We start from the raw sequence: 13,897 nt of genomic DNA, 5'->3' as shown, positions 1-13,897 counted from the left end.
TGGCTGAGTGAGCTGGACAGCCAGGGCTCCCCTGGGGGCTTCCCAGTGAGCCAGGCCCTCTGTGGCTGTGTGTGTGCGCCTTGTCCTCTTCTGCGGGAGCGGCGGGTTCTGCCTCCAGGGCCAGTGTGGACAGTACAGGGTCCCCAGCAGCTCCCAGCCCACTCCCAGCTCAGCGCGAGGGCAGGGGCAGCTCACGGGTGGGTCAGCCCTGCCTGCACATGCAGGTGAGGAGCGCCCCCGAGGGACAAAGCTGAGCTCAGGAGCGGCCCGCCGCTGCCATGCGGTGCTGGTCAAGGGCACGGCTCGCTGTCTACCTGCAGGGGTTCCACAGGTGCTCGTGGCGGGAGCATCAGAGGGCACAGGGGCAGGGGGTTGCTCTGACCTTGCCTTCCGCTGGGGGCCCCAGGGACCCTCCCTGGTCTTCAAGTCTGAGACCCCCCCAGGAGGGACCGTTGGCCTGGCTTGAGGCAGGTGTCTGTGCCTGGGATAGCCGGTCAGGACAGCTCCGGTGGGCCACTTGGGCCTCCTGTCCCCATATCAGGGCTGCTCCCTGTGAGGAGACCCAGGGTATCTGCGGCAACTATCCTCACGCTTCATGGGCAAGAAGGTGCCAGAAACTCAAGGAGCCACCAGAGCCCGGGTCTACCGGGTGCCCCTCGCCTCCTCCCACGGAGACCCTGAGCGAGGGAGGACGAGCACCCACAGGCGGGGAGGGGCAGCACCGTGCTCTTGTGAGTTTGGGCCCAGGACTGGCGGAGCAGGTTGGAGGGGCTGAGAGCCGCCCCCACGTCCCCAGGATGGCAGCTTGGTGGTTCGGCCTTGCCTTGGGCCAGGCACCTCCTCTGAGGGCTGGGAGGCCGCCTGCTGGGCCCAACCAGCACCCCAGGCCTGTCTCCTCAGGGCTTTGGACTTCGTCAAAGCTGAGCGGGCGGGGAGCTGCGCTCTGACCGGGGGGGGGGGGGGGGCGCAGCCGCCAAAATGGTGGGCGAGGCCTGCTCCCTGGAGAGGGTTGCGAGGCCGCCTTGCTGAAGCAGGGCCTGGTCTGGCGGGGCTGTCTCCCCACTGGGGAAAGGGCAGTCTCGGGAAGCTGCCCTGTGCCGCCTGCCGGACAGCTGTCCACAGCCTCCCACTGAGAGGGGCACCGGCTGGGCCGAGGGGGATGAGGCTGCTGACCCGGAACAGCTGGGATGGGGGTGTCAGGGAGGGAACTTTTCGGAGGACGGTGTGAGTCACGGTAAGTGAGCCTGAAGGCAGCCCCGCAGAGTCCCGGCCTTCGGGCAAGGGCTGCCCTGGTTCTGGAAGTTTCTCCCTGGGATAAGCTGAATGGGCCTCCCTGGAGCCTCCCTCCCTTGCCCCTCCAGAACTGGCTTGCCTCCCGCCTCGCCCCAGCCTGGAGCGGGCTTTGCGGGGTCTGTTCTCTGGGCTTCCTCAGAAGGAGGGAGGGACTTCGCTGGCCTGGCTGGTTTAGTGGGGGTCCTGGCCTCCACGTGGGGCCGAAGCTGCTCCTCCGCGCACCCCCCACGCCCTCCCGCACTCGCCAGCAGGTGTTCAGGAAGGTATAGGTTTAATCAGCCCGACAAAGCCGCCCCCACCCTTGCTGGGGTCCTGCCCCCTGAGGCACGGCCAGGTCCCCGCAGAGGACTCTCCCGGTGCGGCCGGGGGCTGCTCAGCAGCAGAGGCGAAGGGCCTTGCGGAAGACGGCGCGGAACTCGGCGCTGAAGACCGTGTAGATGAGGGGGTTGAGGGCGCTGTTGACGTAGCCCAGCCAGGTGACGGCGCTGACCAGCCGCGGGGGCACGGCGCAGGCGGGACACAGCGCCCCGGTGGTGTGCACCACGAAGAAGGGCGTCCAGCACACCAGGAAGGCCCCTGGGGGCGGGGGCGGCGCGGTGAGCCGGGGTCCCCCCCACCCCCCGCCTGCCCCGGGCTCCGTCTCCCGCCCTGGGCGCCGCCCGCTTCCCTTCCGCCCGCCGACCCCAGGCCGGGACCCACCGACCACCACGGGCAGGACCCTCATGGCCTTGCGCTCGCGGCCCGCGATCCTGGCGCGCCTCTCCTCGCTCGCCGGCAGCGCGGGCTCGGCCGGAGTGGCGTCGGGAGTCGGGATGGCCTCGGGGGCCTCGGGGGTCTCGACGGTCTCGACGGCCTCGGGGGGCGGCGGGCCGGGGCCGCTGGGCCGGCGCGGCCGGCGGCGGTGCAGCTTGGTGCGCCGGGCGGCCTCCCAGCGGCGCAGGCCCCGGAACGTGGCCCAGTAGAGCAGCAGCATGAGCGGGCAGGGCAGGAAGAAGGAGCACACGGACGAGTAGACCACGTAGTCGCGGTCCTCCAGGCGGCACACGGCGGGGGTCGCGGCCGCGCGCGTCGTTGAGGCCGCACAGCACCGGCGCCGCCACCGCGGCCGACAGCAGCCACGTGGCGCCGATGAGCAGCAGCTGACGGCCGCCGCCGCCCTGGCGGTTGTAGCTCAGCGGCACGGCCACGGCCACGAACCTGCGGGCGGCCGGGCCAGGGGCGGGGCGCGGTGAGGGCGCGGGGCCGGGCCAGGGGCGGGGCGCGGGGAGGGCGCGGAGGGGCGCGGAGGGGCGCGGGGCGGGGCGGGGCGGGGCGCGGGCGGGGCGGCGGCGGCTCACCTGTCCGAGGAGGGGCGCGGAGGGGCGCGCGGCCGGGCCAGGGGAGGGACGCGGGGAGGGCGCGGGCGGGGCGGCGGCGGCTCACCTGTCCGCGCTGATGGCGCACAGGTTGAAGATGGAGGCCGTGCACAGCATGACGTCCATGGCCATGAGAGCGTCGCAGAGGCCGGAGCTGAACAGCCACACGCCACCCTGGACCTGCGCCCGGGGAAGGGGCACGGGGTGGGGGCGGGGACAACAGACACAAGGCCCGCTGCTGGTCTCCCCCAGGAGACCTCAGAGCCACCTGCGCTGTGCGCTTCGAACCCCCACCCGCCTGGGGGAGCGGGGATGTGCCAGAGGCCCGCACACCTGGGCAGTCTTCCCCCTGAGCTGGACGAGATTCTCTCCCTCCCCACTTTCTGCGAAAGCCAAGAAAGGCCTGGGGGAGCCCCTGGAGATGGGGTCTCGAGGGTCCAGGACTCTGATGCTGCAGAGCTCGGGGGAGGGGGGACTCCCCCAGCAGGCCGCCTGCCTGGAGTCTGAAGCTCACTGACCGCCTTTCCTCCCAACAGGATGGCTAAGAGTCAGCCTGTGTGGTTAAACTCCATCACCACTCTGGGACTCCCCAGGTCACCTCGCTTTTGTCCCCTCATCTGTAAAACGAGGATGACAACAGTAACTGCACAATCACCTTGAGGACAAATGAGTGGCAAGATGTAAAGGCCTCAGCACCCGCCCGCTGCCCCCACCAAGGGCAAAGGAGCAGACAGCCACCCCCCTTCTAAATCCCCTCCTGCTGATTTGGGACGATTAGGAGCTTAAGAGCTGTCACTGTGACGTCTGTCAGTGGCTCCCGGCAGGGGCAGGTCATGCGTGTCCTTGTCCTGCTAGCTGTGCCCCAGCCCTGTCCAGTCTCACCATATCCACTTTACAAAAATGGAGCCTCCCCGACTCTCCCCCCTGCCCCGGTCACCGTGCTCCCAGCCCAGGCGTAAGCAGCTTTTCTCTGTCCAAACCGCAAAGTAGGCCAGGGCTGGCACCAAGGGGGACCCACCCGAGGGCCGGATGTGGTCTGGGGACGGAGGCTTCTGGGCCCTGGTTCTTGGCGGGGGCGCTGGACCCCACACCAACCCCTGCTTTGGGTTCCAGCATCAGGGCAGGGCCTCCCCTTCCTCCAACCCTGCTTACTTCCCCTCAGCTCCTGGCAGCCGAATGGCCCTCCTGCTGTGGGCAGTATGTGTGCCAGGGAGGGTCTCCTTCCCTGGGGTCCTCTGATGTGCGTGTGTTCCTGGTCACGCCTGGCTGTGGCTTTGTGCAGTGACGTGTGTATGTCTCTGTGCCCCAGGGAGAGCAGGGGCGGTGGGGGGAGAGTAAACCCGAATCTGCCTGTCCATCTGGCTCCCCTGGGGAATGGAACCTCGGCTGAGGGGGTGTGGGTGGCTGGACTGCCCTCGTCGCCTGTTTCTGAGGTCCCTGGCTTGAAGGGCAAAGGCCTCTCTTAGGTGGGAGACACCAAAACAGGGACAGGAGAAGAGATGCAGAGGAAGGAGGGCAGACAGCCGGTTGGCCAAGCAGATGAACTGACAGCGAGATGCTGCGGGGAGTCAGAGGGGACCGAGGTCCAGACCGAGGACCAGGCACGGGGTCCTTGCACCGCCCTGGCTCGGGGTTCCCGAGAAGCCCAGCGGCCCCGTGGCTCTGGGTCCTCGGGGGAGGGGACGGGGACAGGGGACGAAGGAGCAGGTGAGGCGTGCGCGTGCGGTGTGGACGCGGGCTCACCTCGGAGTAGACGAAGAGGGGCAGGACGAGCAGGGCGAGGAGGAGGTCGGCGGCCGCCAGGCTCACGATGAAGTAGTTGGTGGGGGTCTGCAGGGCGCGCTCGGCCGCCACGCTGACGCACACGAGCGCGTTCCCCGCGAGCACCGCGCCGATGAGCAGCACGCCCCCCGCCAGCGCCGCCGCCGCTCCGGGAGAGCCCGCGCCGCCGCCGGTTCCCGGCCCGCGCCCCGCCAGCAGCCCGTCCGCGCCCGCCGCGCTGCGGTTCCCCATGGCGCCCCTGGCCCCCGCGGCGCCCGGGCGGGCGCTCAGCACCGCGGACAGCGCCCCGGTCTCGACCCCGGGAGCCCCGCCCCCCGGGCACGCCCCCAGCGGGGCCGGAGTCCCGCCCCGACCCGCCGAGCTCGGGCGCCCCGGGCGCTCCGGGCCTTTGCGCCTCTCCGGCTCTCGCGCTCCGACGGGCGCGCAGCGGACGCGTGCAACGGCCCTCGAGGCGGTCGGCGCGGGGGGCCCAGCATCGCCCCGCCGCGCAGGGGCCGCGCTCGGGGAAACCGACCCGGGTGGAAGGTCTGCCGGACCCTCCCTCGAGGTGTGCGGGCGCCCCACGCCAGCGCCGTCCCCGGCCCCCCCGAGATCCGGCCCCGCCTGCGCCCAGGGGCATCTGCTTCTCCGAGACTCCCCGGGAGGCGCCTCCAGGCCGAGGCGCGGCCGCTTCTCGCTCCCACAGGGCACCCCGAGAGCACCCTTATCAGGCCGGTTCCGCCAGACGGCGGGACACCCCAACTCCTCGCTGGTCTCCCCCGTGGACCCCCTGATGGGGCTTCCCTCGGTTCACCCGACCCAACCTCTCGTGCCCCGGGGCGTCCCCCCCAAATGTTTGCAGGCCCCAGTCTGGGGCCCTTCACCGCATCCCCTGAAGCAGCCTCTCCTCCCTGACCCGGACGGACCCTGCCCAGTTGCTCTCCAACAACGGCCGGGCCTGGGGCTTACTTCCGAGCCTGAAGTGAGCTGACAGGGCGACGGGGCGCTCGAGCTTCGGGTTGTCCCGGTCCTGCCTGCCCCAAACGAGACCCCTCTCAGCCTGCACCGCCAAACCCACAAACGCGCAGGATCCCGGGGCCAACTCGGGGCCAACTCGGTGGGTCACCCCCACCTGCCAACACATGACTTGGGGGGCACGGGAGGCTGGGGCGGTGCGGGTTGCGGGGGGCAGTGTCCCAGGTCCGCGTAGGCGGGACTGCTCACCGGACAGTCAGCCCGAGCCAGCTGGGTCAGCCGGCTCTGGGGTCGGGTACATGGAACATGTCTTTTGGCGAGAATTACTAACCAGAGTGACGCAGAGGGACCCCCTGCTCAGTGGGAAGCCTGCTTCTCCTTCTTCCTCTCTCTCTCTCTCAAATAAATTAAAAATACATAAATAAATAAATAAATAAATAAGATTAAAAAAAGAGTCAGATACAGGATGTGAAAATATTTTCTCCCAGGCTGTACCTTGTTACTTCATTCTTGCATCTTATTTTTTTTACATGTAAGGTGTGAGCTGAGGCTCTGTCTGTCTGTCCTTGCCTGTGGCTGTCGGATCGTCTCAGCACCATCTGTTGAATAGACGATCTTTTCTGGATAAGACTGCTTTTGACTTGATTGTATTTGTGTGGGCTCTTTCTTTTTACTCCTCTTCTGTCCCACTGTCTACAGGTCCATGTGTCCTTCCCTTCAGCCACGGCACAGCCGGCACGTGGCTTCATGGAAGTCGGGAAATCAGGCTCTTCGGAGTCCTTGAACTATGCTCCTTCACAAAATTGTTTTGACGGTTCTCGTTCTTTTGTCTCTGTGTATGGATTTTTAAAAAGATTTTATCTATTTATTTATTTGAGAGAGAGAGAAAACAAGCAGCAGTGAGAGAGAGAAGCAGGTCCCCTGCTGAGCGGGTAGCCCAAAGGGGGACTCGATCCCAGGACCGCAGAGAGCTGAAGGCAGACGCTTCACTAACTGAGCCACCAGGGCGCCCCTGTGTCTGCGGATTCTAATCAGGTTGTCTGTATCTACAAACACAGGCTGGAGCGTGATCACCATCGTGTTGGATCCCAGCCGCTAGTTTGGGGCCCACTGACCTCTCCAGCATGCGGGGTCCCCCAGTCTGTGAGCCCAGGCGCGTCTCTCCGTTTGATTTCTTTCTTCAGTATTTTGTTTTTATTTATTTATTTTTTTAAAAAGATTTTATTTATTTATTTGACAGAGAAAGATCACAAGTAGACAGAGAGGAAGGCAGAGAGAGAGAGAGAAGCAGGCTCGCTGCTGAGCAGAGAGCCCGATGCGGGACTCGATCCCAGGACCCTGAGATCATGACCTGAGCCGAAGGCAGCGGCTTAACCCACTGAGCCACCCAGGCGCCCCAGTATTTTGGTTTTAGCATAAAGATCCTGCGTTTATTTTGTAAGATTCATAACTAAATGTGTCACGGCTTCTTTTTAGAAATTTCCAGTTGTCTTTGCTAACATGTAGAAATATAGGGTTTGTTAATTTTTAAAGATTTTATGTATTTATTTGACAGAGAGAGACACAGCGGGAGAGGGAACCCAGCAGGGGGAGTGGGAGAAGGAGAAGCAGGCTCCCGGCGGAGCAGGGAGCCTGACGCAGGACCCGCTTCCCGGACTCCAGGATCGTGACCTGAGCTGAAGGCAGACGCTTAACCGACTGAGCCCCCCAGGTGTCCCCAGAAATACAGTTTTTGTGTGTTGACCTTGTGTCCTTTGTTGTTGCTAAAACTTATTAATCAAGGATTTTTTTTTTCAAAATTTTTTTTAGTTTTCCTCAGAATTCCTAAATAAGTACAGACCGTTTTGTCTCCTTTTGTCACCTGGACGCGCTTCCTTCGCGTCTTCCCCTTATTCTACTAACTGGAACTTGGACATAATGTTCAGAAATGGCGAAAGCAAACATATTTGCTTGTTCTTATGGGGAAAGCTTTCACCTGTCCCCAGTAAGCGCCCGGCAGCTGCGGGTGTGGGTTCCGCATTCGGTTGGTGAACGTCTATTCTTAGTTTGCCTGAACGCAAATAGCTGTCGAATTCTCTCGAATCTTCCTGCCGCCTCTGCGGAGAGGATCGCAGGCTTCTCCCGAGTGTGCGGCTGTGGTGGGGCGCGGGGATGGGTGTGGGGTCTGGGCCGGCTTCCCCGCAGGCATGAAGCGGGTTGGCCCTGGGACGCGCTTCTTTCCACACAGGCCTGATTCGCTTCGGCCGCGCGGGTCAAGGGGCTTCGCGGCTGTGGTTTTCTTCTTGGGGGTTTCTGTGGGGCCGGGGTAGCGCTGGTTTCCCACGCTGCGCTGGCAGGCGCTCCCTTCAGTTCTCCTTTCTGTGCCAGGTCGGGCAGAGCTGATGTTGGGCCTTTCCTGGGTGCTGGGGCGAGTCGCCAGCGAAGAGTCTGCGTCCAGCGTCCTCTTCCTGGCCGCGCTGCGACTGTGAAGACGCGTCTCTGCAGCGCACCGGCCGCTGGGCCGCGTGTCTCTGTGGGCGCCCGGAGCCGGTGTCCCGATCGGTCTCACGTGTGAGGGCCGTGGTGCCCACATGTCCCTTCACTGACCCTTTTCTACCTCGCCGGTTTCCGGTGCCAAGGCTCTTTCATCCCTCTATTCACAAAATGTGTATTTTTTCTGGAATATAGCAACCTTTTTGCTAGAGGTTTATTAATTTTACTCATCTTTTCAAAGAACCAGCTTTTGGTTTCACTGATTTTTTTCTGTAGTTTGTTTTCAGTTTCACTAATTTCTGCTTTTATCTCCGCTCTCTCATCCCGTGTGCTCTGTCCTCAGTTCGGCCTGTTTCTCGTTGGGGAGCCATTGTTTTTCCGATGTAACCATTTAACGCTATATATGTCCCTCCGAGGTGCGTCCCACACATTTTTGTGTGTTCGATCCATCACGTTCAGTTAAAAATATTTTCTTCTTTCCCTGAGACTTCTGTGACCCATGGTTACTTGGAACTATGTTGTTTGGTTTCCAAGTGTTTGGAGATTTTCTTATTGCCTTTCTCTTGTTTACTTCTAGTCTGTTCCATTGTAGTGAGGAAAAAAGGCTGCGTCGGACCTCAGTTCTTTTATACTTGTTAAGGGTTATTTAATGACCCAGAGTCTAATCAACCTATTTTGGCAAATGTTCTGTGCGTGCTTGGACAGCAGGTGTGTTCTGGCGCTGTCGGGTGGAGAGCCCTGAGGACGTGCGTCCCGCCAGCTCTGCGGCCCTGCTACGACCTTGCTGTTTTCTGTCTGTTCCAGTGACTCCCGAGAGAGGAGCGAGAAGTCTCCTCGTCCGTTGCCGGTCTCTCTGGTTCTGCGATCCGCTCTAGCCGGATGCTCTGGGAAGATTTCTTAGAAGGCACCTGTGCGTTTAGAAGAGGGGCCATGAGCTGCTCGGAGTCAGGGCTCCCATGAACGGGTGGGAGGGAAGTTGGGGGTGATCGAACTGCTGGTGCTTCCAAAGTTGATACATTATTTGTTTTTGAAAATTTATTTTTTAAGACTTTATTCAATTATTTTTCAGAGAGAGAGAGGGAGAGCATGAGCAGCCGGCAGAGGGAGAAGCAGAATACAGGCTGAGCAGGGAGTCCGATGTGGGATTCGATCCCAGGACCCCGGGATCATGACCTGAGCTGAAGGGAGACACTTAATCAACTGAGCCACCAAGCTGTCCCCAAATTTATTTTTTTAGTAAGCTCTACACCTAATGTGGAGCTTGAACCCATGACCCTGAGGTGAAGAATCACATATTGCGTTGACTGAGCCTGCCAGGCACCCCGAATACACTTTGTTAAATTCGTAGAACCATACATCAAAAAGAGTAGCCATAGGGGCGCCTAGGGGTTCAGTAGGTTAAGGCTCCGCCTTCGGGTTAGGATCCCAGGGTCCTGGAATCGAGTCCCACATCCGGCTCCCTGCTCAGCGGGGAGCCTGCTTCTCCTCCCTCTGCTGCTCCTCCTGCTTGTGCTCTCTCTCTCTGACAAGTAAATAAAAAATAAAAATCTTTAAAAAAAAAAAAAGGTGCAGAGCTGAGTAGCTCAGCCTGATGGAAGGATGTCCTAATTCTGTCCAAAGCCTCTGGCTGGTGAAAGCCAGGAAGTGCAGCCTCGAAGGCCCCTCCCCGCCCCTGGGACTCATGAGTATGTCTGCAGCCTGAGACTAGGATGGAAGTCAGAGCGGTCAGCCTTGTGGGACAGGTGCTGGAGCCAGTTTCTTAGCCGTTTGCTGCAGACTTTGATGGGATGCTTGACACATTCAAGGTAACACTTACTTGGCTGGCAAGAGTTGTTTGATAGTTTAAGACTCTCTCCTTAATCAATAGAACAAGTAGACAGAAAATCAGCAAAGCTATAGGAGAAGCTGAGTGACCATCAACCAAGTAGACAGATTTGACATTTATGGAACAGTCCATGCAATGACAGAGAAATACAGATGCTCTTCAAAGAGATTGGCACATTCACCAAGATAGACCATATTCCGCATCAAAAAAGAAAGCTTAACCAATGTTTTAAAAGAATGTAAGTCATACAAAGTATGTTCTCTGACCATAAATGGATTAAATTAGAAACCAACGGAAAGAAAGCAGAAAAATCTCTAAAAATTTTGAATTAACACAATTCAAAGTAATCAGTGGGTCAAAGGAGAAATTAGAAAATAATTTGAACTAAAGGAAAAAAAAAACCATGATATCAAAATTTATGAGACAGAGCCAAAGCTATGCTCAGGGGAAAATTCATAGCATTAACTACTTAATTTGAAAAGAAGGATGGTGGGGCACCTGGGTGGCTCAGTGGGTTAAAGCCTCTGCTTTCGGCTCAGGTCATGATCTCAGGGTCCTGGGATCGAGCCCCACATCGGGCTCTCTGCTCAGCGGGGAGCCTGCTTCCTCCGCTCTCTCTGCTTGCCTCTCTGCCTACTTGTGATCTCTGTCAAATACATAAATAAAATCTTTAAAAAAAGAAAAGAAAAGAAAAGAAGGATGGTCTCAAATTAATGTAAAATAACATTTGGCAATCCAAAGAAGTATCACATCATCATACTGACTGATGGAGAAAAACGTTTGACAAAATTCGATATGCACTCATGACGAAAGTGCTTAGCAATCTAGAACCAGAAGACGTTCCCTCAACCCAACAAAAGGCATCTTCAAACCCTGCAGCAGCATGACACTTCATGATGCAAGATTGAGTGCTTTCCACCTAAACTCTGGAAAAAGGGTGTCCGTTCCCACCACTCTTAGTCTGCATTGTGCTGCCATTCCAGCCAGTGCAATCAAGCGATAAAAAATACACAAATAAAATGCATGCAGATTGGAAAGGGAGAAGCAAACTGCCCCTATTTGCAGACGACGTGACTATCTAAGTAAAACCGGAGGGATCTACAAAAGCTCCAGAACTGACGAGTCAGCGGAGCCAGGTGGCAGGGCACAAAATCACGTGAAGACCCTTGTACTTCTGTACCAGCGACGTGTAACTAGAAGCCAAAATTAAAACGTAAAAGCACAACATGATTTACAACAGCTGTAATAATACATGAAATATATAGAAATCTGACAAAACAGGTACAGGATTGGGGCTCCCAGGTGGCCCAGTGGTTAAGTGCCTGCCTTCAGCTCGGGTCATGATCCCAGTGTCCTGGGCTGAGCCAAGCTTGGGGCTCCCTGCTCAGCGGAGAGTCACTTTTCCCCCTCCCTCTGCCTCTCCCCCTGCTTGTGCACTCGCTCTCTCTCTCTCTCATACTCTCTCTCAAATAAATAACAAATATTTTTTTAAAAGTTTAAAAATTTTCCACTCATAGAATAGGAGAAATTATCAGCAGATTACATTTTCAGCAAAGGACTTGTACACAACATATATAAAGAACTCCCAGAGCTCAACAATGACATCACAAGAAAGAAAGCTCCAGATTAATATCCCTTATAAATATATACACAAAACTCTTCAACAGGGATGACCATGTAGCTCCGTCAGTTAAGCATCTGCCTTCCGCTCAGTCATGACCCCGGGGTCCTCGGATGGAGCCCCGCATCCTGCTCTCTGCTCGGCGGGGAGCCTGCTTCTCCCTCTGCCGGCAGCTCCCCCTCGCTCTTTCTCTCTCCTGCTGACAATACATAAATAAAGTCTTTAAAAAGAAAACAAAAAAACAAAACTCTTCAACAAAATCTGAGCAAACTTAATCCAGATGCATTTTTCAAAAGATTATGCACAAGATGGTGTTTATTCCAGGAAGGTACCTGTAATTCAACAGAAAAAAACTCAGCAAGTGTGGTACATCACATTGCTAGAACAGAGGGGAAAAGCCCATTTAACCATCGCAACAGACGCAGAAAAAGCATTTGATGAAATCCAATACCCTTTTGTGATAAAAAAAAAAAAACCTCAATAAACTATGAGTAGAAAGAAACTTAAAGAAAGAAAGAAACTTCCTCAACGTGATAAAGGACATCTATCAAAAACCCACAGGAGGAGGGGTGTCTGGGTGGCTCAGTGGGTTAAAGCCTCTGCCTTTAGCTCGGATCACGGTCTCAGGGTCTTGGGATGGAGCCCCGCATCGGGCTCTCTGCTTGGTGGGGAGCCTGCTTCCTCCTCTCTCTCTGCCTGCTGCTCTGCCTACTTGTGATCTCCATCTCTCTCTCTCTCTCTCTCTCCCTCTGTCTCTCTGTCAAATAAATAAATAAATTAAAATCTTAAAAAAAGGAAAACCCACAGGAAACATTACACTCAATAGTGAGAGACTGAAAGCTTTTCTCCTAAGATCAAGAAAACGACAAGGACACTCACGTTTGCTGCTTCTCCTTGTCACGTGCTAGAAGTTCTAACTAGAACAATTAGGCAAGAAAAAGAAATAAAAGGTATCCAAAATTGGAAAGGAAAAAATAAACTACCTTCTAATTGCAGATGACATGATCTAATCCATAGAAAATCCAACAAAACAAAACCCTATTACAGCTAATAAATTCAGAAAAGTTGCAGGATGTGAGAAAAAAATATATAAAATAGATAAAAATATTAAAATAATATAAAATCATATAAAATATAAAAAATAAAATATAAAAATAAAAAGAGCAATTCAAGAATGAAGCTAAGAAAATAATTCATCTGTCATGGCGTCAAAAAGAATAAAATACTTAGAGGGCGGCCCTCCAGGGCTCCTTCCCTCTTCTGGAACTTTGTACTGTCACCCCATAAATTTTACTATCGGTCAATAAACTTTTTGCTGCTCACGAAAGAAAAAAAAAGGAATAAAATAAAATAAAAAAAAGGAATAAAAAAAAAAGAAAAAAAAAGGAATAAAAAAGGAATTAAAAAAAAAAAGGAATAAAAAAAAAAAAGGAAAAAAATTTCAGCGGGGCCCCTGGGCGGCACAGTTGGTTGAGATTCCCACTCTGGCTTTCAGCTCGGGTCATGATCTCAGGGCCGGGAAATCCAGCCCGGTGCTGGGCTCCGCACTCCACTCACTCCACTCGGAATCGTCTTGGGACTCTTTCTCCCTCTCCCTCTGCCCCTCCCACTTGTGTGCTCTCTCTCTCTCTCTCTCTCTTTCTCCGTCTGCCTCTCTCTCTCAAGTAAGGAAATCTTAAAAACAAAACAAAACAAAAAAAAAGAGAGAGAGAGGAGAAGAAATTTAACCAAGAAGATGAAACGTTGCTGGGAGATTAAAGACGACGACATTCACGGCTTAGAAGACTTCATAGTGTTAAGACGCGGCCTTTCTCCGCAAACCCTCTGTCAATTTGATACCCTCCCTACCAAAACTCTGTTAGCTTCTTTTTGTTTTAAGAAATAAAAGCCAGGAGCGCCTGGGTGGCTCAGTGGGTTAAGCCTCTGCCTTTGGCTCAGGTCGTGATCCCAGGGTCCTGGGATCGAGCCCCGCATCGGGCTCTCTGCTCGGCAGGGATCCTGCTTCCTCCTCTCTCTGCCTGCCTGCCTCTCTGCCTACTTGTGATCTTGGTCTGTCGAATAAATAAATAAAATATTAAAAGAAATAAAAACCAATCCTAAATTCATACGGATGTGTATGTAAGGAACCACGAATAACCAAGATGATCTTGAAAAAGAAAAACGAAGTTGTAGGACTCACAGCTCCGAATTTCAAAACTTACTACAAAGCTACAGGAATCAAAACAGAATGGTACGGGCATACGGTGAGACATAGATCAATGGAACAGAGTTTAGAATTCAGATATCAATACTTACACATTTAAAATAAATTGATTTTCTTTTTTAGAAAGATATTTATTTATTTTACTTATTTTTAAAAAAGATTTTATTTATTTATTTGACGGACAGAGATCACAAGCAGGCAGAGAGGCAGGCAGAGAGAGAGGAGGAAGCAGGCTCCCCGCTGACCAGAGAGCCCAATGCGGGGCTCGATCCCAGGACCCTGGGATCATGACCTGAACCGAAGGCAGAGGCTTTAACCCACTGAGCCACCCAGGCGCCCCTATTTATTTATTTTTAAAGATTTTATTTATTTATTTGACAGAAACAGACACA

At 55.5% G+C, this 13,897-nt stretch overlaps 1 protein-coding gene across 1 annotated transcript; it reads right to left on the bottom strand.

The window, feature by feature from the left end:
• Nucleotides 1-1,666: 1,666 nt before the first annotated feature.
• DRD4 (dopamine receptor D4) lies at nucleotides 1,667-4,661 on the bottom strand. The gene is given in 5 exon segments (XM_046014280.1): nucleotides 1,667-1,869; nucleotides 1,993-2,344; nucleotides 2,346-2,490; nucleotides 2,716-2,828; nucleotides 4,392-4,661. Coding segments are annotated over 5 exon segments (1,083 nt in total).
• Between the last annotated feature and the right edge of the window lie 9,236 nt (nucleotides 4,662-13,897).

The sequence above is a fragment of the Meles meles genome, chromosome 8 (genome assembly GCF_922984935.1).
Source record: "Meles meles chromosome 8, mMelMel3.1 paternal haplotype, whole genome shotgun sequence".
Classification (NCBI taxonomy): domain Eukaryota; kingdom Metazoa; phylum Chordata; class Mammalia; order Carnivora; family Mustelidae; genus Meles; species Meles meles.
The sequence above is the reverse complement of the archived record's forward strand: the minus strand, read 5'-3'. Positions and strand labels throughout refer to the sequence as shown.